This window comes from Hippocampus bargibanti, linkage group LG16 (genome assembly GCF_051943395.1).
Source record: "Hippocampus bargibanti isolate YZ-2025 linkage group LG16, ASM5194339v1, whole genome shotgun sequence".
NCBI lineage: Eukaryota > Metazoa > Chordata > Actinopteri > Syngnathiformes > Syngnathidae > Hippocampus > Hippocampus bargibanti.
Window position 1 is genome coordinate 17389650 of NC_142749.1, and position 24954 is coordinate 17414603.

Below are 24954 nucleotides of genomic sequence, written 5' to 3' on the forward strand. Positions count from 1 at the left end.
GAGACAAATAGCAAGCAAGCTAGCTAGATAGAGACAAATAGCTAGCTAGCTAGAATGATACAAATAGCTAGCTAGCTAGAAAAAGACAAATAGCGAGCTAGCTCGACAGAGACAAACAACTAGCTAGCTTCAGAGAAAAATAGCTTGCTAGCTAGCAAAATAGACAGAGACAAATAGCTTACTAGGTAAACAGGAACAAATAGCTAGCTAGCTAGAAAGAGACTACTAGCTATCTACCTCAACAGAGACAAATAGCAAGCTAGCTAGCTAGATAGAGACAAATAGCTAGCTCGCTAGAATGATACAAATAGCTAGCTAGCTAGCTAGAAAGAGACAAATAGCGAGCTAGCTCGACAGAGACAAACAACTAGCTAGCTTCAGAGAAAAATAGCTAGCTAGCTAGCAAAATAGACAGAGACAAATAGCTTACTAGGTAAACAGGAACAAATAGCTAGCTAGCTAGAAAGAGACTACTAGCTATCTACCTCAACAGAGACAAATAGCAAGCTAGCTAGCTAGATAGAGACAAATAGCTAGCTCGATAGAATGATACAAATAGCTAGCTAGCTAGCTAGAAAGAGACAAATAGCGAGCTAGCTCGACAGAGACAAACAACTAGCTAGCTTCAGAGAAAAATAGCTTGCTAGCTAGCAAAATAGACAGAGACAAATAGCTTACTAGGTAAACAGGAACAAATAGCTAGCTAGCTAGAAAGAGACTACTAGCTATCTACCTCGACAGAAACAAATCGCAAGCTAGCCAGTTAGAAAGAGACAAATAGCTAGCTAGCTAGACATATACAAATAGCTAGAAACTAATTGAAGTGCCGATGGCTTTTTATTGAAGTGCTGCCACCGTGAGTGAAAATACCATTTCACCCTCTTTATGTTTTGTGTGCGATTTCCCTCAAAACGGGTCTACTCGCGAATGAGTCGCAGACACCCTGGGAAGCGTTTTTAGATGATTTTTTTTTTAAAAAATGCATAAATCTCCCGGCGTCCAAAGCGCAGCCCGGTTGGCCGAGATTGAAAAAGTGGAACAATGCAACGTCCGTCCAATTATCCGCCCCTCCATCTCCGCCTCGCCATCTGCGGCTCGGCGCTACTTTCCAGTCGGCTGACGCTAACCAAATATGACTGCAAAGGTTGTTAAGTGCATGTAGATGAGCGACCAGAGTAATCTCTTCCATCTGTAAAAGCGACCGGCAAATTGTCTCGGGCGACGCCTGGAAGGAGATTCTGTCACCATTTTTTATGATCTTTGTTTTTTTTCCCAAAAATCTATTTTGACTTCAATATGAGCACATTACAGTGATACCTCAGTTACCGAACTTTTCGGTTAACGAACGTTAAATTTATGAACATTTTACCTTGGCATACGAACTTTTTTCGTACACGGAGCTGCCTCGATGAGTGATGTGTCGTTCGCAAACCAGCCCGTTCATGTAACAACAAAATGGCAGCCGACTGTTTTTGTCCTCTATTCCCCGCCCCCGGTCTTCGGTTAAAGCCACATGATTGGTCAAGAATGGAGCAGTGAGGGGGGGGGGGTTTAAAAATTAAAGAGACAGGCAGACGACAGTGAGTGACAAAATGGATAGAAAACACTGAAATTTTGACTCGTTTCAACTTTGATAGTTCAAAGGCAGAGTGTAGACTGCAAGGTTAAAATATCCCATCAATCAGGCTCCACAAACAACTATCACAACCAACCATCACAAACAACCATCCACAAGCCATCTGTACACTTGATGCAAAAATCTATCAACCAAGCTAAATAGAACACAAAAGATGAGGAACTAGGTAAAATTATTGCAGAGAAAGCACCTACAAGGGATCATTCCTCAAGATGGTGACAGAAGAAGGCTACGTTCCTCAAGTGTTTAATGCTGATGAAACCGGCCACTCCATTACATCAAGCCATCAACGACCATCACAAAGGTCAATAAAATGACTTTATTATACAGTACAGTTTCTTTCTTTAATTATAATACCATAGCACATTTATTATACATAAAATAAGGTATATTTTGTGTAGTTTTAAGGCTTATTTAGTAGAAAAGTATGTTTTATGGGGAGCTGGGAACGGATTATTCTCATTTTAATGGTTTCATATGGGAAATGATTTTTTGGGATACACACCTTTCGTCTTACACACTCTGTCTGGGAACCAATTAAGTTCGTACGCCAAGGTATCAGCGTACGTCCGGTGAAAGGCACACCGTGACTGATGACCACATTTCGGCAAAAGATTGCGAGGTCGTGAGACAAAAACGCAATATGCCGCCAAATAAAAACGTATTAGCATGTAGCCTCTAATCAATTTTGCTCAGACCAATCAATCAAAAGATGAAATGAGGCTGACGTCGGCCGGACCGATCAATTGGAAATCGGATTGGCTGAACAAACAATTTTCCTGCTGATACAATCTTCCTTAAATGATTTGTAAACATCTTGGGATGTCGGCAAAGGAACGCCTCAAATCACTTCAATGTAGTTCCTCGCCATGAATATCACAACCGTCACTGTTTATTTTTATTGCGTTGAGCACATGTTGAGGTTTAATGAGTTTAGCGCGATTTATTTTGAAGGGTCGAGGCAGATTAGACTGGCACGGCAACACAGAGCGAGAAATGTGATTGGCCGAAATCATACAGGTGTGTGAATATATAAGAAAAGAACTGAAGGCAAGAGAAACAGGAAAAAATAAAATAAAATACCGTACAATAAAATAAAATAAAATAAAATAAAATAGAATGAAGTACAATAACATAAAATACAATAAAATAAAATATAACTTAGTAATAAAATTAAATAAAATTAAATAAGTAAAACAAAACAAAACAAAATAAAATAAAACAAAACAAAATAAAACAAAACAAAACAAAACAAAACAAAACAAAACAAAACAAAACAAAACAAAACAAAACAAAACAAAACAAAACAAAATAAAATAAAATGAAATAAAATAAAACAGAACAAGTAAAATAAAATAAAATAAAATAAAATAAAATAAAATAAAATAAAATAAAATAAAATAAAATAAAAGCAGACAGCCATTTTGTTTTTGAGTGTTTTCGTCCACCATCAGCATTGTTTCATTTTTGTAAACAATTTCGTAAAGACTCACCCATCACGCGCAGCCTCTCGGCGCCCACCACCACCTCTTGCTCATCGGCCGAGAAGAGGAGTTTGCCCGATGTGGATTTGACCTCGAACATTTTACCTTGCGCTTTGAATCCGTTGGATCCTAGAAACACAGAAAAAGAAGCTTCATATATATAGATTTTGTGCATTGTCATATGCTGTCCTTATGCTAATGCTATGCTAGCTTCACTTGCTCTTAACTCAATGGAAAGAAACCAAAATTGCAAATGAGCGCCCACCAAAATGGAGTCAAAAGCTTTGTTTCTTAGCAGCAAGATGACCGCCAAACCTTCGCAGTGCACTAAAGTCGTAAAAAAAAAAAAACGTTAGTTGATTGACACTCGCGGTGAAATCCGTCGCTCTGTATTTGAAAGCGGCTTGACGTGTGCCGCTCGCATCCCGTTTGCGTATCAAGGCCAAAGACGCTCGGCGTGTACGTTTACTACCGATTGATTCGTACAACCGGCGAGTCTCTGTTAGCGTAAGAGCGCTACGTTGACGGCAGAGTTACGGCCGGTGTGGATTTTGCGGGAACCTGACAGCGCATTAAAGAAGCGACGCGCTACCGCGTGAAGGATTAAGTGATATGCCGACTTGTCCAATTCCGCTGGGATTTGTGTGAAGAAAATAAAAGAAAACATCTACACCAGGTGTACACTTCTGTAACAGTCGGATCTAAAATGCAATCGGCTCCGTTTGGCATGGGCAGATTCATCTTTTATCAGGTTGACTCTTTTTTAAAAATTAACTTCAAATGTATATTTCATAGCAGCGCGCGTGAGGTCTTACATAAAAGTGGCTTTTGAAATATTTCGACGACTCACAAAACAAACTGATGCTGTTTGCAAACATAAAGATCAGAAAGGAAAAGTCTTTTTTTGTGCCGGCGTTGCACTGCGTGTCGTCAGCATTTGGAAAAAAGACATTTTTAACTCATTTGCTGTCATTCAAAAATTTATTCGGGAATTGAAAATTCGCCATTCCCAAATTAGGTCATATTTTTTGTCATGCTTGGGTGCTGATAAAGCATTGGTCAGACCTCTGGCAATGTTTTTTTTTTCCCTTCCACAACGGGGCAGCATTTCCCTTTTTTTCCATGTTAGCGCTTTGTTAGCGCAAAATCAATTTGTATTGTATTTTGTACATCTGCCCCCATTTCAAGCTCAGATAACTCCATATAATTTAGGAATTAACTATTTTTTTCGGATGAAAGAAGAGTGTCTGAGGTTTCTAACGCTGTATTGAATGTTGATGTAGTCCGAAAAGTCAGTATACTGTGGGTCCTGGAATTCGAGTGACAATGACAAAAACCCTGGCACTGGATAGGGCACATTTTTGCACATCTGGCAGTGAGTGAGTTAAGATTTTTTTTGAACTTGAAATTGTCTGAAAAATTAAATAAAAAAAAAATCTAAACTTTTTTTTCAAAGTGAAATTTAGTACATGAAAAATATACTTATTTATTAAAAAAAATAAACATAAATAAATAATAAATGTAATATTATTTTAATTATATGAAATATGTTGTGATTTTTTTATTGTTACAAAAAGTGTAATTCGGTACATGAAAAAAATCACATTTTTTTTATTAAAAAAATAGGAGTTACAATAATAATAATAATAATAATAATAATAATAATAATAATAATAATAATAATTACCATTTTTGCACATCGTCTAGCAGTGAATGAAGTTTTTTTTTATTCCCTGAAGGATTACATTTCCGATATTCATACTCTACAATTTTTTTTCCTAACTTGAAATTGTTTAAAAAATTACAAGAAGATATTATTTGATTTTTTTTGTTTGTTAAAAAAGTGAAAATTGGTACATGAAAAATTACCACTTTTTTATTCCTAAAATTTAAATTTAAATTATTAATAATAATAATAATAATAATAATAATACCAGAATTGTTTGCACATCGTCTGCCACTGAATGAGTTAATTCAAACATGTTTTTATATTTTTGTGGTACCTGTTACGAATTGCGTGAGCGGCTGGTTGTTGCTGTTGACGATGTTCACCGATATGTTTCGGGATGACTGCAGGTACAAGGGGCGACCCTGTGGATGGACAAAACGCAAAAGATGTGCATTTAATACATTAATAAGACAAACAAGTTAGTGTGGGGACCCAAAACAAAAAAAAAGACCATGCGGTGTCCCTCAGGGGTCAACTCTTAGCCCACTGTTTTTCAATGTTTACATGTTGACTAACACTTTCACCATAACTGTAAAAGGACCCAGACCCTCCCACTCTCTAATTTCTTGAGGTTTCAGCGTACACGGTTGGCACGCGGCAGCTCCTGAATTCCTGTCGTTTCCAGTTGCCAAAGAAACGGGTCCACATTCGTTATTGTTTCTCACAGAACACAAAGAGAAATGTTTTATTTCTGCGAATTGAAATGCCTCTGCGATGACACAGAAACCATAATGAGTCACAACTAAAGGAGGTGCCAATCGGATGTCGCTTCAAATGCGGGGCGACCAATTAGCCCTCCGTTGGTTCATGAATCACTCTTTCAAATTCAAGCAATTTCGATAAAGAAGTGTCCTATTTAAAAAAAAAAAAGTATTCATGTAAAGATTTTAGGCTGCGGCATTGAGTGACGGGATGATGAAATGGAAATGAGCTAAAAATAAAAATAAATACAAAATAAAATGAATAAAAATAAAAATAAAAATAAAAATAAAAATAAAAATAAAAATAAAAATAAAAATAAAAATAAAAATAAAAATAAAAATAATAATAAATAAAAAATTAAATACATAAAAAATTAAATAAATAAAAAATAACAACTAACAACTAATAACTAACAAATAACAAATAACAAATAAAAAATAAAAAATAAAAAAAAAAAAAAAAAAAAAATAAAAAATATTAAAAATGTTACATTAAAATACAAAGAACTCATTCACTGCCATTCAAAATTGTATTTGTGATTTGAAAATATGAAATTTGATGTAGAGCGGCATTCCCGAATTTGTTTTTTTTTTCTGGCTTGGGTGTCGATAAAGCGCTGGCCATGGCCTCTAGCAATGTTTTTTTTTTCTTTTCTACAAGGGGGCAGCATTCCCCTTTTTTTCACGTTAGCGTTTTTTTCCAGTTTCAGCTGTTGGTAAAGTGCTTCATAAACCAATGTGTATGTATCGCATTGTATTTTGTACATCCGCCCCCATTTCAAGCTCATATAACTACAGACCCATACAACTTAGGAATTAACTCTTTTATTCTGTTGAAAGAAGGGAATCTAAAGTTTCTTATGTTTCATTGAATGTTTATGTAGTCCTAAAACTCAACATATTCTGTGGCTCCTAGAATTTGAGTCACAATGACAAAAACCCTGGCACTGAAGTAGACACATTTTTGTACAAGTCTGGCAGTGAGCTCAATGTTACGCCATGTTTACTTCCAGGAATAATAATTCTAATGGAATCTGCGAATAAACGGTTGGCTATTCTAAGCTACGCGTGGTCATAAAGCAAGATAGACACTCACCGGTTTGGACCGGATTTCTTTGGCATAAAGAGGCTGTAGGAACTCCGAGTCCCCTTCCAGTTTGAGGCCTTGCGCTGTTATTCTCAGGTTGCCCATGCCGTCCTGCACGAAAAAAAAAAAAACATGGGCACACATTGTGTTTAAAATGGACGCCCGCCTTGTCACTCATGCATTTACACATCCGGCTCTCACACACACACACACACGTGCGCACGTACACACAAACACACCGCAAGAGAGGATATTAACCAGGCGCTTGATATCCTGTCTTTTCTTTTTTATTTCTTTTTTTTTTCTCGTTTACATCACCTGCAAGATCAGTGTAAAGACAAGACATCGACAATATGGGGAGGGGGACGGGGGGGAATGTTTTTCTCCAACGCTCCTACTCCACGGGTTCTAAGGGTGCTCATGGAGATCAAGGCAGGTGAATAAATAAATCAACAGAAAATCAGAAAAAAATGGAAAAACTGAAACACTGAAAAATTGAAAAATTGAAAAAAAGAAAAACAGACAAGCTGAAAAATACAAAATATTTATTATTTATTATTTATAAATGAATAAACAGAAAATCTGAAAAAAATGGAAGAATGAAACACTGAAAAACTGAAAAATTGAAAAAAAGAAAAACAGACAAGCTGAAAAATACAAAATATTTATTATTTATTATTTATAAATAAATAAACAGAAAATCTGAAAAAAATGGAAGAACTGAAACACTGAAAAACTGAAAAACTGAAAGTTTGAAAAATTGAAAAATTGAAAAATTGAAAACCAGAAAAACAGACAAGCTGAAAAATACAAAATATTTATTATTTATTATTTATTATTTATTATTTATTATTTATTATTTATTATTTATTATTTATTATTTTTATTTTTATTTGTATTTATGCATTTATGAATTTATGTATTTATGTATTTGTCAACGCTGGCGCGTGTGGCTGCCGCTGCTCACCCACAGAAAAAAATATTCTGTGACTGTAAAGTGTCCTTGAGAGTTTTGAAAGGCGGTTAGAAATGAAATGGATTCTTTCTTTCTTTCTTTCTTTCTTTCTTTCTTTCTTTCTTTCTTTCTTTCTTTCTTTCTTTCTTCATTTATTTATTTATTTATTATTTCTATAATTTTTACCAAAATTCTCCAAAATGTGACTTTTTAGGAGAAGTTTGAATCTTGGAATTTTTCACGTTTGAAAAGACATCAACCGCGAGCAACGGCGGCCATCGATCATGGCCGCCGCCGTCACCACGGAAGCTGACGGGGACGTTGCGCGTGTCGCGCTAGCGCTCAGATTGATTGGCGACAGACGAGTAACGTGGACGCCAAGGTAACATCTTGTATCTCCGCCGCCCTCGTCGTCCGTGAGCATTCATCATCCTTCTCCTTCGTCTTCCTTTTCGATGTCTTTCGGAGGTACGCCGAGACCCTCTTATCAATAATACAAAGCACTCAGGCTATTATTGAGTGCCGGCGTCGATATGCATCAAGCCCTGCATGGCGAAGCCGACGCTAAAGCTAATATAAACGTCTGGAAGCCCGTAGGGAAATGAATCCCGACATTAAAAATACAGCAGTCGACAAAAGCAACAAATTTCCAACAAATTACGATGGAAATGGAAGCACAAAAAAAAAAAGGAAGGCGACCAATGAGAAAGACTTTCACATTCGGCGCTACCTTTTAGCGTGAGACTTAGCTTAGGGTTTTTTTCAGGCCCAAAACATTATTTGGAAGTTTTTGGGGGCTCCATAAACTGTCAAGAAGAGCCACCATGTCATTTTCGAACAGGCTAAAATGAAAACATTCAAGGATGGCTAAGCTACATCCTCCTCACATTTTAGCTAACAGGTCAAACATTTTAGCGAATGGAAACAAACATTTTAGCTAACGGGTCAAACGTTTTGGCTAACGGGTCAAATATTTCAGCTAATGGGTGAAATATTTCAGCTAACGGGTCAAATATTTTACTAACGGTTCAAACAATTATGCTATTGGATCAAATTTTTAGCTAATGAGCCAAACTTTTTAGCTAACAGGTCAAATATTTTAACTAACGGGTCATACATTTTAGCAGATGGGTCAAATGTTTTAGCTAACGGGATCAAACATTTTAGGTAACAGGTCAAACATTTTAGCTAACGGGTAAAATTATTGTAGCTAACGGTACAAACAATTTAGCTAATGTTTCAAACGATTTAGCTAACGGGTCAAATATTTTATCTAACGGAAAAAAACATTTTTGCGAACGTGTCAAACGTTTTGGCGAACGGGTCAAACATTTTAGCTAAAGGGTCAAATGTTTTAGCTCACGGTGTCAAACATTTTAGGTAACGGTTCAAACAATTTAGCTAATGGGTCAAACATTTTAGCTAATGGTCCAAACAATATAGCTAACATTGTCAAACATTTTAGCTCATGGGTCAAACATTTTAGCTAACGAGTCAACCATTTAAGCTAACGGGGTGAATTATTTCAGCTAACAGGGTAAGATTTTTAGCTAGCATGTCAAATATTTTAGGTAGCAGGTAAAACATTTTAGCTAACGGGTCAAACATTTTAGCTAACGGGTCAAACGTTTTGGCTAACGGGTCAAATATTTCAGCTAATGGGTGAAATATTTCAGCTAACGGGTCAAATATTTTACTAACGGTTCAAACAATTATGCTATTGGATCAAATTTTTAGCTAATGAGCCAAACTTTTTAGCTAACAGGTCAAATATTTTAACTAACGGGTCATACATTTTAGCAGATGGGTCAAATGTTTTAGCTAACGGGATCAAACATTTTAGGTAACAGGTCAAACATTTTAGCTAACGGGTAAAATTATTGTAGCTAACGGTACAAACAATTTAGCTAATGTTTCAAACGATTTAGCTAACGGGTCAAATATTTTATCTAACGGAAAAAAACATTTTTGCGAACGTGTCAAACGTTTTGGCGAACGGGTCAAACATTTTAGCTAAAGGGTCAAATGTTTTAGCTCACGGTGTCAAACATTTTAGGTAACGGTTCAAACAATTTAGCTAATGGGTCAAACATTTTAGCTAATGGTCCAAACAATATAGCTAACATTGTCAAACATTTTAGCTCATGGGTCAAACATTTTAGCTAACGAGTCAACCATTTAAGCTAACGGGGTGAATTATTTCAGCTAACAGGGTAAGATTTTTAGCTAGCATGTCAAATATTTTAGGTAGCAGGTAAAACATTTTAGCTAACGGGTCAAACATTTTAGCAAATGTGTCAAAAGCCAACGGGGTCAAATATTTTAGCTAATAGGTCAAACATTTCAGCTAACAGGTCAAATATTTTAGCTAACAGTTCAAACAATTTAGCTAATGGGTCAAATATTTTAGATAACGAGTTAAACAGTTTCGATAACGAGTCAAACATTTTACCTAATGGTCCAAACATTTTAGCTAACAGTGTGAACCATTTTAGCTCATGGGTGACACATTTTAGCTAACTGGTTAATCATTTCACCTAACGGGGACAAACATTTTAGCTAACGGGAATGAGTCAAACAATTTAGTTAACGAGTCAAACATTTGAGCTAACTGGTTAAACATTTCAGCTAAAGGGCTCAAACGTTTTGGCTAATGGGTCAAATATTTTAGCTAACCGTTCAAACAATTTAGCTAACAAGTCAAATATTTTATGAGCTAACGTGTCAAACATTTTAGCTAACGAGTCACACATTTGAGTTAACTGGTTCAACCTTTCAGCTAATGGGGTCAAACAATTTAGCTAACGGGTCAAACATTTTAGCTAACTGGTCAAACATAACTCCGCGTTACTAGCGGTACTTGTGTTTGCAGGTACAGGGAGACTATAAAGTTTAAGGAACAAAAAAAATTACAACAAAACAATTCAGCTACGTCTGAATTGTTGACTCATTGCCGCTATGTCACTTTCAAAACTGCTCTTGCGTACTGCCCGTCTCATTTAGCGTTCGACTTCAAGCTAATTCAGTCAGTCAGCTCCCACCGCAGTCCAACTAGTGTCCATTTTGTGACAGGAAAGTCCTCAAGTTTGATCATCCACTTTCGAAGTGACCTACCTAGCAGTCAGGAGCTCTAAGATACCCATCTCTAGCTTCTCCACTTATAACCCCCATTTCAAATCGGCAAAACATTCCTCGTCGACTGGAAATTGCCTTTCTATCTAAATCGAGACGCCATCTGTTAGCGAAAAAAAAAAAAAAACGGAGCAGCGGTGTGTTGTCTGCTAGCGACTGTCACGGCTACGTTGTTTCTGTTATTAAGCCTGCGACGGTCATCTTTAGCCCGCCCCCCTCTACCCCATCCTTTATTTTGAAGGTTCATAACAACGTTTCAACGGACGCGTATCTCTTTCAGCCTACGTTTCCTAGCCCGCCAGCGCAAAGCTAACAGGCTATTCGACCAATCACGAGTGACAAGCAAGCGGCGGCGAAAAGGTAGCAGTTACTCAGCGCTACACGATGGCTATCAGCGGAATTAGCTTGGAGATTGTCCTCGCCGCCGTCCCGTGTCATCCATCAATGGGATTAGAGAAGGAGAAATGGCGGGCGGCGACGGTGCGGAGGGGTTGGTGGGGGGGTCTACAGCTTGAGAATGAACGATCAGGCACAACGAGAGAGAAAGAAAGAGCGATAAAGGCGTAGAGGTAGATTGGGGCGAAGGGACGAACGGTCGCGGCGTAAAACGAAGGGGCGGAAAACGACGGCGCAGGAACGGGGGAAGCGGGAGGCGGGGCCGTTTATGCAAATCGCTCGGGATGACGTGCTTTCATGACGCGGTCTTTTGCCTGAATGGAAATGGCAAGTTGCAAAAGTCTACACCCCCCCCCCACCCTCTTCCTGCGACCAGTTTGACAAAGATGAATAATTTGAAAACAGTTTCCGCCATTAATGCCAATTCGCTGCTTTGCATGGTTTTCTTTCTGAAAAATAAACGGTTTGCATAAGTGCGCACAACCCGCTTGTAACTTGCACCGATCCCATTGGAAGTTATTTAATGTGGCGGCCACCATGTCAAGTGCCTCCGGTTAACCTCCCGTAATAAAGTTCAGCTGTTCTTGTCGTTCGCCTTCCAGGAGAAGCCGAAAGGTTCCGTGCCAAGCACGGACTGCTAATTGCAACGCCTCGTAACTCTTTCCCACCTTGCCTAAGGCGCCAACCGCGGCGGAAGACAAGGCATTTTTTTTTTACCTTCCGACTTTAAAATATTCATTCATCAATGATGGCGGAGGGTTTATAGCTGGCATTAAAGTTGGAACAAGCGTTGCGATGAAAAAGCGGGCATTGTAAAAAACGGGGGGGAAGTGGGACTTCTATTTTCAGATTTTTTTCCGTTAGCTTCCTCGTTAACATATGAATATGTATACAGGTAACATCCGATTTACGACCGAGTTCCGTTCCGACCAAACGGTCGTAAGTCAAAATGGTCGTAAGTCGAAATCCATTCAAAATGTTGAATAGAGACTCGGAAGCTAAATGACACCTAAGCCCCTCCCCTTCTGGTGCAATCACACGGTCGATTGCTGTGCGAGCGTGAAATGCTGGCTGGCTGGCCAAAATTGTTGTACGCGTTGCCGGCCTGCTAGCGCGTTGCGGTGCCAGGCGAATAATTAAAAATGTTAAAATAGGGTCTGGAGGTCGTGGTCGTAAGTATGGGTGGTCGGTCGTAAGTCGAACCTGTCGTAAGTCGGATGTTACCTGTACAGTCAAACCTGAGTTTTCGAACGTCTTGGTCCTCAACCAATTTGGTTTTTAACCACTTTTTTATGTTTATTTTTTTATGCCTCGGTTTGAAACCGAAAACGGGTGGTCGATTTAACTGAGCGCACCGAAGGCACCGCTCGACTACCGATCCAGCTTCCTTATACTTCACTTATATGAGTGCAACTGAGCCACCATCTTGGCTCTTGATTTCTGTTTACTTCTTCGTCACTGCGAAAGCCGATGTTTACAATTTGCGGCGCTCGGTCTCGCCCTCAATATGGCGACCGGGGATGAAGTCGCCAACCCCGCACTCTTATGAATAAATGGAGTCAAAGTGTAGCGATTAAGCTCTGGATGATTAAGTCATTACTTGGGCGTAATTGGACGCGCTTTATTGTTTTTATGGCTCATCGGCTGGAGAATGGCCGCTGTCGCCACCGTGTTACTGTGTGGGGGGGTGTGCGACATGACCCACGGCGCTCTCCTATGGGAAATAAAAGCCTCCTTGAAAATCAAGAGCGCTATTTACTGTATTTATTTATTTCGCTGTGTTAGTGTGTATGTATGTATCAATGTATGTATGCATTTATTTATTTATTTATTTATTTATTTATTTATTTATTTATTTATTTATTTATCCATTTATGTCTGTCTGCCTGTCTGTCTGTCTATCTGGATAGATGTCTGGATGGAAGTATTTATTTATTTATTTATTTGTGTGTATTTATTTGTGTATATTTATTCAGAAATCTAATTTATTATTATTAAAAATAAAATGTATTATTATTATGATTATTATGATTATTATTATGATTATGATTATGATTATGATGATGATGATGATGATGATGATGATGATGATGATGATGATGATGATTATTATTTGTCCAACTTTTGTCTTCCTCGTTGCTTTGAATGGAATCGCTAAGTCTCATTAGCGCCTCCGTTCTGTAACAGCAGCAATTGCACGTCAATTGTTAAAAAAAAAAAAAAACAAACAAAGCAAACGTTGCTTTTTTAATTGTATATTATATTTATTATATTATATATAATATTATATTCCCCAATTTACCATCCCCGGGTTCCTTTTAAGGTCATCCCTGCTGACCTTTTGCCAAAAGCTGTGGGGTGGGGGGGGGTGCTTGGGGGGGGGGTTTGAGTGGCTTAGAGAGAGAAAGAGAAAAAATGGCCTCTTAATTGCCTCAAATGAGAGCATTGTAGCTCCAATCTCAGAGATTTAACGCCGCCGGCAGCCAATTCTGCGGCTAGCGAGTCGTTTGAGAGGTGGGGGGGGAGGAGTGTGGCGTTGGGGGGGGGGGGGGGGGTTCAAAGGGGGCGGGAAATAAAAAAAAGGTTGACATTTCCACCTTGACTGGAAATGTGTGAGAATTCAAGGATCTTATCTGTTCCTGCTGTGCTGACAAATGACTTCGGATTTCAGTTTCTTGTGTTTTTTTTTTGCTTCATCTGGTGGGTCTTGCGCAACACGTCTTTTTAGCCGGATACAACATCCAAAAAAATAAAAATAATAATAGTAATAATAATTCGGGTTTTAGCGACATAAGTTAAAAATAAAATGAAGGTGATGAATGGACTCTTACGTCCCACAACTCATTGACTGCCAGAAAATATGCCAAAAAAAGATGTTATTTTTATGATTATTATTATTTTTAATTTATATTTTTGGAATAAATAAGTGTTCATTTTCGCTTAAAAAGGTTTAAATTTAAAAAAACAAATAAATTATTTTTATTTTTGTATTTTGTATTTTATTAAATTTTTTATTGTTATTTGTTAATTGTTAGTTGTTAGTTTTTAATTTTTATTTTTTAATTTTTTGTTTTTTTTTAATTTAAAATTTAAAATTTAAAATGTAAAATTTAAAATTTAAAATTTAAAATTTAAAATTTTTGATTTTTGATTTTTGATTTTTGATTTTGAATTTTGAATTTAGAATTTTGAATTTTGAATTTTGAATTTTGAATTTTGAATTTTGAAATTTGAAATTTGAAATTTGAAATTTGAAATTTAATTTTTGAAATTTGAACTTTGAAATTTGATTTCTGATTTCTGATTTCTGATTTCTGATTTTTCATTTTCGATTTATCTTTATTGGCACACCTTGCTAGAAAAACCAAAACCCGAACAAATCCAGGAATGGCGCTCCACGTCATATTTCCAATTCCCGAATACATTTGTGGATGGCAGTAAATGAGTTTAAGAGTCAAGTGTAAAAGTTGGAAAAGAGAACAACAGAAAGTCAAGGCGGTTGACCGCGTTACGTACTTTGCAAAAGCAACTTCCTGGTTGGCGTTTTACACGTTAACCCCACTTTTTTCCCGCCAGCATAATATTGCACCTATTTTATTTCTTTCCTGTCAAGTCAATATCGTTTTGTTCTCTTTCAACCTGATTTCTGACTCCAAATATCTACGATTATGCTTTTTTTTTTTTTTTGGAAACGACTAATATCAATTGAATGAACGGACGCGCTTTGTGCACGAATCGCGCCGGTTGAGATTCCACTCGGGTTTCGCGCCTCTGGCTTTTTTTTTCGCCGACTTTTCTCAACCCATCTGTCTTGCCTCGCTGTAATCCACCGCGCCGATGATGACTCACATACTACAAAAGCGTGATACGCACATACACACACGCAGACAGAACATGCCATCACACACACACACACACACACACACACACACACACACGGCGGCGGTAGTTTTGAATAAAACATGAGGTCCACTTCACAGCGGGGCTTTAATATGCGATCTCCATAAATCAGGCAACACTTTGTCGTGGCACATGTGAGGCGCCATGACGGTTTAATATGTCGGCTGGCGCATCGGTAAGAAGGCAAAACATTCCGAATGCATTCGCGGAGACAAGGGCGTCGTCGTTTCCAGCCACGCTCTTCCCCCCCCCCCCCCCCCCAGGTGACAAGTGACAAGTCAAAGATTGTATCTGGGATTTGTTGGTGTCAAGCAGGTGGCTGTTTCATGTGGGTGTAGCGGGTTTTAATTTAATGTTTAAAAAATTAAAAATCAATGTCAATGACACTAAAATGTTCATCTGCAATTTTCAGGGAATTAAATATATTGAAAAAAATATTTAAAGTGATTAATTTCTATGTTATTATTATTATTATTATTGTTATTATTATTATTATTATTATTATTATTATTATTATTATTTTACACTGTATGTTTTGAATAAAAAGTGTTAATATTTCTGTTTTATATTATTATTATTATTATTATTATTATTATTATTATTATTATTATTATTATTATTATAATACATTGTATTTTTGAAATTAAAGTGTTATTTTCGTCTATTATTATTATTATTATTATTATTATTATTATTATTATTATTATTATTATTTTACATTGTATTTTTGGAATAAAAATGGTAAATTTTTCTGTTATTATTATTATTATTATTATTATTATTATTATTAATAATTAAATATTAGTATTATTATTCTTATCATCATTATTCTTAAATATCAGAATCAGAATCAGAATCAGAATCATCTTTATTGCCAAGTATGTAGAACACACAAGGAATTTGGAATATGGAATATTTATTATTATTATTTTTTTTATTGTTATTTTACATTGTATTTTTGAAATTAAAGTGTTATTTTTTCTATTATTGTTATTATTATTATTATTATTCATTTTTTTGTTATTTTTAGGGACATTTTTGGTATTAAAAAAGTGTTACTTTTTTAATGTACCAAAAATCACTTAAAAAAAGTTTTGAATTAAAAAAGATATTTTAGTGTCATTTTTAGTTAGTAGTGTATCCATCTCCAAAAAATGTATTCCGTCAGGGAATTAAAACAAAAATCCTAACTTTTCAACACAGTTAAACTATTTTGAATATGTCAGCCTGCATGTTCGAAAGGAGGCCAAAATGTCCAAAGCCGCCATCGGTGACAAGGACATATGTGACATATGTCGAATGACAAGCCAACGATTGGTCTCTTTTAATCTCGCCTGTGTAACGGGGGTTGGACATGATGCAAATTCCTGACTTTACAACAAAATACGTAAATAATAATAATAATAATAATAATAATAATAATAATACATTTAATTCATAAGCGCCATTCAAAACTCTCAAGGTCACTTTACAGTCACAGGATACATTTTTCTGTGGGTGAGCAGTGGCAGCCACACGCGCCAGCATTCACTCAACCCGGAATAAATCAAATAGATAGAAAGCTAGCTAGCTAATACATCGCTCGATAGCTAATACAAAGCTAGCCAGCTAGATAGCCAATATGTTTCCTGACTCAAATAGCTAGCCAGCTAAATAGCTAATAGCCAGCTGGCCATTGACAGTATGTCCACGAGTTAGCTTTGATAGCTTTGAAATAAAATATATTATTTTTAAAAATAAGATTGCGGTGGCTGATATTCAGCGCAAGGACGTTGGTAGCTTATAAGCAAAAGTGACTTACGATTGTGAAGTTCATAACTTTGAGGATCCAAATGGTGAGCCCCAAATTGACCAGGATGAGGATCATCAGCAGCAGGACGAAAAAGTAAAGGCAACGTTTCCTCCAGCCGTAGATTCCCACTTTGTACACTTGCTCCGAACTCTGGACATTTTTCCTATGACTGCACTGTTCTTGGGTCATCTGCCGAGAAACCACAAAAGGAAGGTAAAAGCGGCTAGCAGGGGACAGTGTGAGTGAGGGTATTATCGCAGACAAAGCATGGCAACTACATCAACAACCATCACAAAGGTCAATAAAACGACTTTATTATACAGTACAGTTCATTTCTTTCATTACAATACAATAGCACATTTATTATACATAAAATAATGTATATTTGTGTAGTTTTAAGGCTTATTTAGTCGAAAATTATGTTTTATGGGGACCTGGGAACGGATTATTCTCATTTTTATTGTTTCCTATGGGAAAAGAACGTTTGGAATACACACTTTTCGCTTTACACACACTTTCTGGTGATCAATTAAGTTCGTGAGCTGAGGTATCACTGTATGTTTTTTTGTTGTTGTAGAGCATTGTGGCAAAAAAATAAAATAAAATTTGTGTTCCAGCGATGTATAATGTTAATTAAAAAATAGGAATGATATTATGGCCAAGGCCAAAAAAATGTTTTATTGAACTGATTTCAAAATAAAATTCCACTTGACCGGAACTCTTCTCGAGACTTTTCGCACGGATTGTGATCGCTATCTGGCTGGCTGGCTAGCTATCTAGCTGGCTAGCTATTAGCTATCTATTGACTTGCTAGCTAGCTTTCTATCTATTTGTCTATATTGTGCTAAGTCAATTCTTTGTCTTTTCTTTAATACCGTATGCTAGCTATCTGGCTGGCTGGCTAGCTATCTAGCTGGCTGGCTATTAGCTATCTATTGGCTTGTTAGCTAGCTTTCTATCTATTTGTCTTACTATTTTATTTGGGTTGAGTGAACGCTGTTGCGTGCAGCTGCCGCTGCTCACCCACAGAAAAACTGATCCGCATCAACGGCGTCCGATAGCGAATGACGACGACTTTAATTGTCTGACTACGACGACGAGGCAATTGACGCGTGGTCGTAGCACCTTAGCGGCTAAAACACAATTTGCCGTCCTTTGCCTTTGCAAAGGCTATTAAATGACTTTTGACAAGCGGGCGCGTTAGCGGCTAACTGAAACAAATAGCAGAAGACAGGCAGCCGCGGCCGCCGACTAACCGTCGTGTTTTCTTTCCGATTACGGCGCGGATTTTATTTTGACATCCCGGGCTAGCGGACGGGAGGGAAATCAGCAGGTGGCAGAGTAAAGCTAGCAATGAAAATTCCGATTATTCGCAGCAGGCTTCCACCTTGGCAGTTTCATTTCCTTGGGATTTGTTTCGAGTCGTTTTCCCCGTCGCCTCTTGAGACCCGCTTCACTCAAGGCTCATCGGAAGAAAACGGGAAGAAAGACGACGGGATTTACCATCGCGGCGGCAAACGGTGTTTTGAAGGCAACAACGCCGCGCGATAAGCTAACTCGAGCGTCGGGATAAGTGCTAGGTCAGTTCCGCTTACAGTTTTTCATTCGATTGTTCTCCTATTCGTAGCCTAGCGGTATTTTTCGTGGTAAGCATGACTTTACTTCCGCGTTAGCATATTGCCCGTTTAGCATCAGACAACGGCTAGATCTGATTACAAATTTGGTTTACGGTCGCAAATATATAATCGTAGCCTAGCGGTATTTTTCACGGTAAGCATGACTTTACTCCCACGTTAGCATATTGTCAGTTTAGCATCAGACAACGGCTAGTTCTGATTACAAATTTGGTTTACGGTCGCAAATACATAATCGTAGCCTAGCGGTATTTTTCGTGGTAAGCATGACTTTACTCCCACGTTAGCATATTGCCCGTTTAGCGTCAGACAACGGCTTGTTCTGATTACAAATTTGGTTTACGGTCGTAAATATATAATCGTAGCCTAGCGGTGTTTTTCACGGTAAGCATAACTTTACTCCCCCGTTAGCATATTGTCCGTTTAGCATCTGAAAACAGCTAGTTCTGATTACAAATTTGGTTTATGGTCACAAATATATAATTGTAGCCTAGCGGTATTTTTCGCACTAAGCATGACTTTACTTCCCCGTTAGCATATTGTCCGTTTAGCATCAGACAACGGCTAGTTCGGATTACAAATTCGATTTACGGTCATAAATACAACATCGTAGCCTAGCGTTGTTTTTTTGTGGTGAGCGTGACTTTACTTCCGCGTTAGCATATTGCCCGTTTAGCGTCACACAACGGCTAGTTCTGATTACAAATTTAGTTTACGGTCACAAATACATAATCGTAACCTAGCGGTGTTTTTCATGGTCAGCATGACGTTACTCTAGCGTTAGCATATTGTTAGTTTAGCATCAGAAAACGTCTAGTTCTGATTACAAATGTGTTTTACGCTCACAAATTCATAATTAAACTCTAAAAATAACGTTTGAATAGCAGACAGACATTAATACGAATTGCTTCTCCACCCTAGAGAGGGATCAAAACGACTTGGCAGACTATTTCGGGAGTGACATCGGCGCAAAAACAAGTGTTAAAAATAACTTGCGCTGGCGATAATCAAATTTCATTGCCGTTTTTGTCTCACTAAATTATTCAGTGTAACAGGCTATTATTCAAAGGCTCTCCTGAAAAGACCAGAAAATAAATAAGTCATGTATCAGGCTGAAAGAAGACCACTATGACAAAAAATGCGGAGGAAAAAGCAAATTAGAGGCAAAAATGTACAATTCTGATTACACGGATAATTGAGCTTTTCCAAAATGTTATTGGCCGCTTTAGAGTACCAAACAGTGCCCGGTTTGAGCCTTCTATGAACTGCACGTGGACCCGTACCAGGCAGAACCGCCCTTGCCAATGGCCGCAACCCCTCGGCGGCCATACTGGGCAAATGGCCGCCAGCCATCGGCGCTTCATAACCGTGGACAATGTACGGCAAACCAATCCATTATAGAAATGCAATTGGATGATTTAAACATTTTACCAGGAACAGGTTTGGTGGTCAAATGAACTACGAGCGGGTCTGGATGTATGGCGGTTTTCAGATAACTTCCCCACAATTGGATTGGATTGGCATATTTTATTCTACGGGTGAGCAGCGACAGCCACACGCGGCAGCGTTCACTCAACCCGGAAGTAATATAAAGTAAAAAAAAAAAAAAAAAAAAAAAAAAAAACCAACTAAATAACAAATAATATGACAACACAAAGTTGTTGTGGCTTCCTTTTCAAAGCTAGCGTCGCTATAAATAGATAAATACACAAATAAATAAATACATAATAAATAAATCAATACATAATAAATAAATAAATAAAATATCATCATATGGTGACATTTGGATATCGTTACATCGCAACATTGGACTCACGACAGATCCAGGGGGAACCCCACATTACTTCTTAGTGGGCGTGGTTAAATAACTCTTGTGCTAGTGCTATATTTATCCTATTTTTAATGTTTTTTTTTTTATACCGTATTAAATTCAACAGATTGTCGCAGAACAACTTTAACGTTGAGTTTTTTTTTTTTTTTTTTACTTTTCTCACCGGAGGCTAGCATCGCGGCGTCGAGCACATGAGCGTTTACGCTTCATGACACAATTGTGATTAAGATGTTAGCCTCTCACCGTGAGGTGAATGCAAAGAGGTGCAGGAGGGGCTTTGGGGGGGCGGGGGATGTGGAAAAAAAAATAGAGAGAATAAACAGAAAAGCAATTTTGCGCCGCTGTCTCTCTTCGGGGCAAGCGATGTTGACTCACCATTGCCGTCGTTTGAAAGTATCATTTTTCATTTAAAAGTGTGCGATTGTCCCGGGGGGTTTAAGCGCGACCATGGAGTAAACGAAACATTTAATTTCACCGTAGCCTTGTGCGATTAATATCAAGTCACATCTTGATCGTTAACGTCGCCGCCGCGTAATTCCTCGGAGCCAAAGCGATGCTTTTCACGCTCAAAAAGAAAAAAAAAAAGCCTTAAATAAAATGCTCCTTGAATGTGACGGGGCCGCTCACAACAAACACTTTGGCGAGTATCACTAATTAATCGCCGTTGAATAGCAAATGAGGCGCGGCGAGGAAATTGGCCTTTAAATCTTTTTTTTTTTTTTTTTAAAGAGGAGAAAAAAAAGGACGCCGATGTATTAATCTCGCAGTGGGACAAAAATGATGGAAAAAAAAAAGCAAACATTAAATTATCTTTTTATGGTAGGAATTTGATTAATGTCAAATAGAATGGCACGACGGTGTTCTGGGTGAATAAACATGGCAAAAAAAAAATATTAAATATAAAAAACAATGCTAAATAACCACCTCCCCCCCAAAAAAAAAAATTAAAAAAGGCACTGATTTCAACTAAAATAAAATGTACTAAATTAAAATAAAATAAAATAAATACATTAAAACGAAAATAAAAAATCTCAATATTTTGGACAAAATCTGGAATTTCTGGTTTATTGGCCCCAATAGTTCAATTCCGAAAAGTTAATTAACATAAACATTTTTACAACTAATAAAAAATACAAAATCAAAAAATAAAAAAAAAAAAAATAAAGAAAAAAAAAAAAAAAAAAAATAAAAAAATAAAAAATAAAATAAAAAACACAAAAATATTAAAAAAAAATCAAAATAATCAATAAATCAAAAAATTAAAATACATGAATAAATCAATCAAAAAATCAAAAAAAATAAAAAAAATCAAAAAATAAAAAATAAAATAAAATAAAAACCACAAAAATATTACAAAAAAATCAAAATAATCAATAAAAATCAAAAAAAATCAAAAAATCAAAAAATCAAAAAAAAAAAATCAAAAAATCAAAAAATACAAAATACAAATTACAAAATACAAAAGTACATAAATAATAATACAAAATACAAAAATATATAAATACATAAATAATAATACAAAATAAAAAACACAAAATAAAAAATACAAAATACAAAAAAATAAAAAATAAATACAAAAATACAAAATAAAATGAAATGAAAAAATGAAAAAAAATACAAACCACAAAATACAACATACAAAAAAAAAGAATAACAAATAAGAAATAACAAACGAAAAAATTAAACGTACAAAATACAAAACCCAAAATAAACAATTAACTAATCAGTCCAGGATTAAGGCTTTGACATGTAGGGGGCGGGGAGAATAAAAAAAAACATTTTCTCAATTAAAATTACAAGCGATTCCACTCCGGATATGCCGTTTGGAAAATGGATGGTTGGATGTCCATTGTGCAGGTTTATGATCCAAGTTCAGCCTCAGCTTGTATTTATTTATTTATTTGTTTATTTATTTTCCCTGAAACGCGACACCATCCAGAGCTTACGTTTATCTCTTGTCGTCATCATTAGCCAAGCTACAGACGAGCACGCCTTAAGCTATTTAGCACTCACAAACAAACAAAAAACATTTCCTGCACGAGCGGCGGATTAGGAATACATTACAAGGAATCCAAGTTTTCTCGTCTATCGACTCGTAAGCCTGCGTTCAAAGCCTTCACCGACAGACAATTGATTGTTTTCTCAACCCACCCTTCCAATTTTTCACAGTTGTGCTTTGGAAGTAGCTCTGCCGAACACTTGTGACCACCCACTCGCACCCAAGAGTATTTCTAGCCAACGGGGGAGGTCAGGGGTACTCGACCATGGGAGCCAGGAGGATTTGTCAGCTATTTTTGAACTTGAGGTGGGCTGAAGTGAGTCTCTACAAATATCCTCGACACGGGATGGAGGGAAATGTCGCCTTGTTTCACAAGAAAGGATTCCCTGTTTGGGGGGTTTTCCAAAAGGACTTTATTGGAATCGGTCAAAGCCATCATTGATTAATCATGTCTTGAGGCAACAAAATCAGGCAGACTTGCTAACTTGCTAGCTTAACATGCTGACAAGCACAGATGCAAAAATAATGAAAGATCCAACCAAACAAACAACAAACCAAATAACCAGCTAGCAAGCTAGCTTACATGATAACCAACGAATCTTAAACTTAATCAGTTTATTATTTATTTGTCTATTTATTTATTTGGCTGTTTATTGTTCTACTAATATAGTTGTTTATTTTTCAATCTGTTTATTTATTGATTTGTCTGTTTATCTATCTGTCTATTTATTTATTTGTGTATTTATTTATTTTTTTTGTTGGTTTGTTCATTTATTTATGAATTTTATACAAACTCCACAAATCCCAAATGAACCGTTAATAGGACAACTCCCGGGGCTGTCTGGCTTGTTTTATCTCCACCGCCGTTCTGGAAGTCAGACGGTCCAGTTATTTATTTTATGTTTATTTATTTATTTATTTATTTATTGGAGCGCATTGAGTTGGCTGGCGTGTGAATTATGGGATTTATCAAGAGAACTGCCTTCCCGAAAAGCACAAAAGATTGCAACAGTAACTTATAACATAAATAAAAGACGTTCATTTCGGTGTAATATTTAACAGCGTTATTTTGCAAAAAAAGCGACATCCATTTTGAGACTTGTTTTGACGCATTTTCAGGCAGCTGTCATGTAACTTTAACAGCTTCGGGGCGAAAAAGTTGTACAAAATGGCCGCTTAAGTGCCATGTCGTGTCACCTCCAGGGGCGAACCATCGCAGTGTCATTTTTTTTGACTTCCCGCTTTGACTTCATTTATTTATTTGCAAATGTCCCCATTGTGGGACGAATAAAGGTTTTGTGATTCAGATTTCCGAACTTGTTTGTGACTCACGCCGCGCCTTTATTCAACGTGTGCCACAAAGGTCAATCGGGCAACATGGCCGACTTGCAAAGTGCAACCTTGAGATGACGACGCGGCGACCCGCCGACGATATTTGCCGAGATGGGAAACAAAATCATAAATCAACGCCGTCATAAACGCTCACACATAAAAAAAAAGCCGTTTAGAATTTTAATCAAGTGGAAAGCATTTTTTTTCCTTTTTTGCAGATGTTTGATATCTGGCTCATAGTCTACGTCACGATGACTTTGTGTCCATTATTGTAAGACAATTAGTTAGCTAACTAACTAACTAACTAACTAACTAACTAGGTAACTAACTAGCTAGCTAGCTAACAACCAACTAAATAACTAACCAAATGAGACACTTAGTTAGCTAACTAGCTAGCTGACGAACGATCGACCAAACTAACTAAAGAGCTAATGAACTAAATAACGAAATAACAAACAAATTAATTAATTAACCAACTAACCCCTCAACCAACCAACTAATTAACATGTTAGTTAGCCAGTCAACTAATTCACCGGCTAACTACTATAAATAACAACGGTTAGCGGGTAACAGACTCGCTAACCGCGAGCTCAACATGCCAAGCAGAATGTCAGCACAGATGCAAAAATAATTAAAGAACCAACATAGCAAACTACAAAACAAACAACCAGCTAGCTAGCTAGCTTACTAGCTAACTAAGTAAATAACTAAAGAACTAAAGAACTGACCAATGAACCAACAAACTAACTAACTGTTCCACTAACTATCTAATTAGCGAGCTACTTAGCTAACGAACTAACCCACTAACAAACTAACTAACTAACCTGCTGGTTAGATAGCCAGTCAACTAATTAACCAACAAACTACTGTAAATAACTAACTACGGATAGTTAGCTCGCTAGCTAATGAGGATCAAGCAGCCTGGAAAACTTTATGATTTTTTTTTGATCCCAATATGACGACGACACATTAAGTCCAAGTACCAAGAGGCATTTTGGTGAGACTATTTAGCACCGGGAGGCTATCTGCGCTACTAGATAGCATGCTAATTTATTGTTTTTCGCCATCAAAGTATTCCGATTGTAAAATACGGCAGGGAGAGTGGGGCGGGGTTGACTGACAGTGACTTGCGCTAGTGAGGGCACGACGGTGGTTTTCGGGTGTAATAATAATAATAGTAATAATAATAATAATAATAATAATAATAATAATAATAATAATAGCTAACAGAGAGCTAATAGATAGCAAGCTAGACAGCCACATAGCTAATAAATAGCCAGCTCCATAGCTAGCTAGCTAGACAAATAGCAAATGGATAGCAAATAGATAGCCAGCTAGGTAGCGAG

General features: G+C 36.9%; 1 protein-coding gene across 3 annotated transcripts in view; it reads right to left on the reverse strand.

Annotated features, from left to right (window-relative positions):
- The window catches only part of sgcd (sarcoglycan, delta (dystrophin-associated glycoprotein)), a 132790-nt gene that overhangs the window by 18205 nt on the left and 89631 nt on the right, over positions 1–24954 (reverse strand). For all 3 annotated transcript variants that reach the window (XM_089017485.1, XM_089017484.1, XM_089017486.1), the window contains 4 exons: positions 16822–17001; positions 6647–6748; positions 5124–5211; positions 3130–3249 (listed from right to left, as the gene is read on the reverse strand). In XM_089017485.1, the coding sequence (XP_088873611.1) occupies positions 3130–3249; positions 5124–5211; positions 6647–6748; positions 16822–17001 (490 nt within the window). The remainder of the gene's footprint in view (positions 1–3129; positions 3250–5123; positions 5212–6646; positions 6749–16821; positions 17002–24954) is intronic.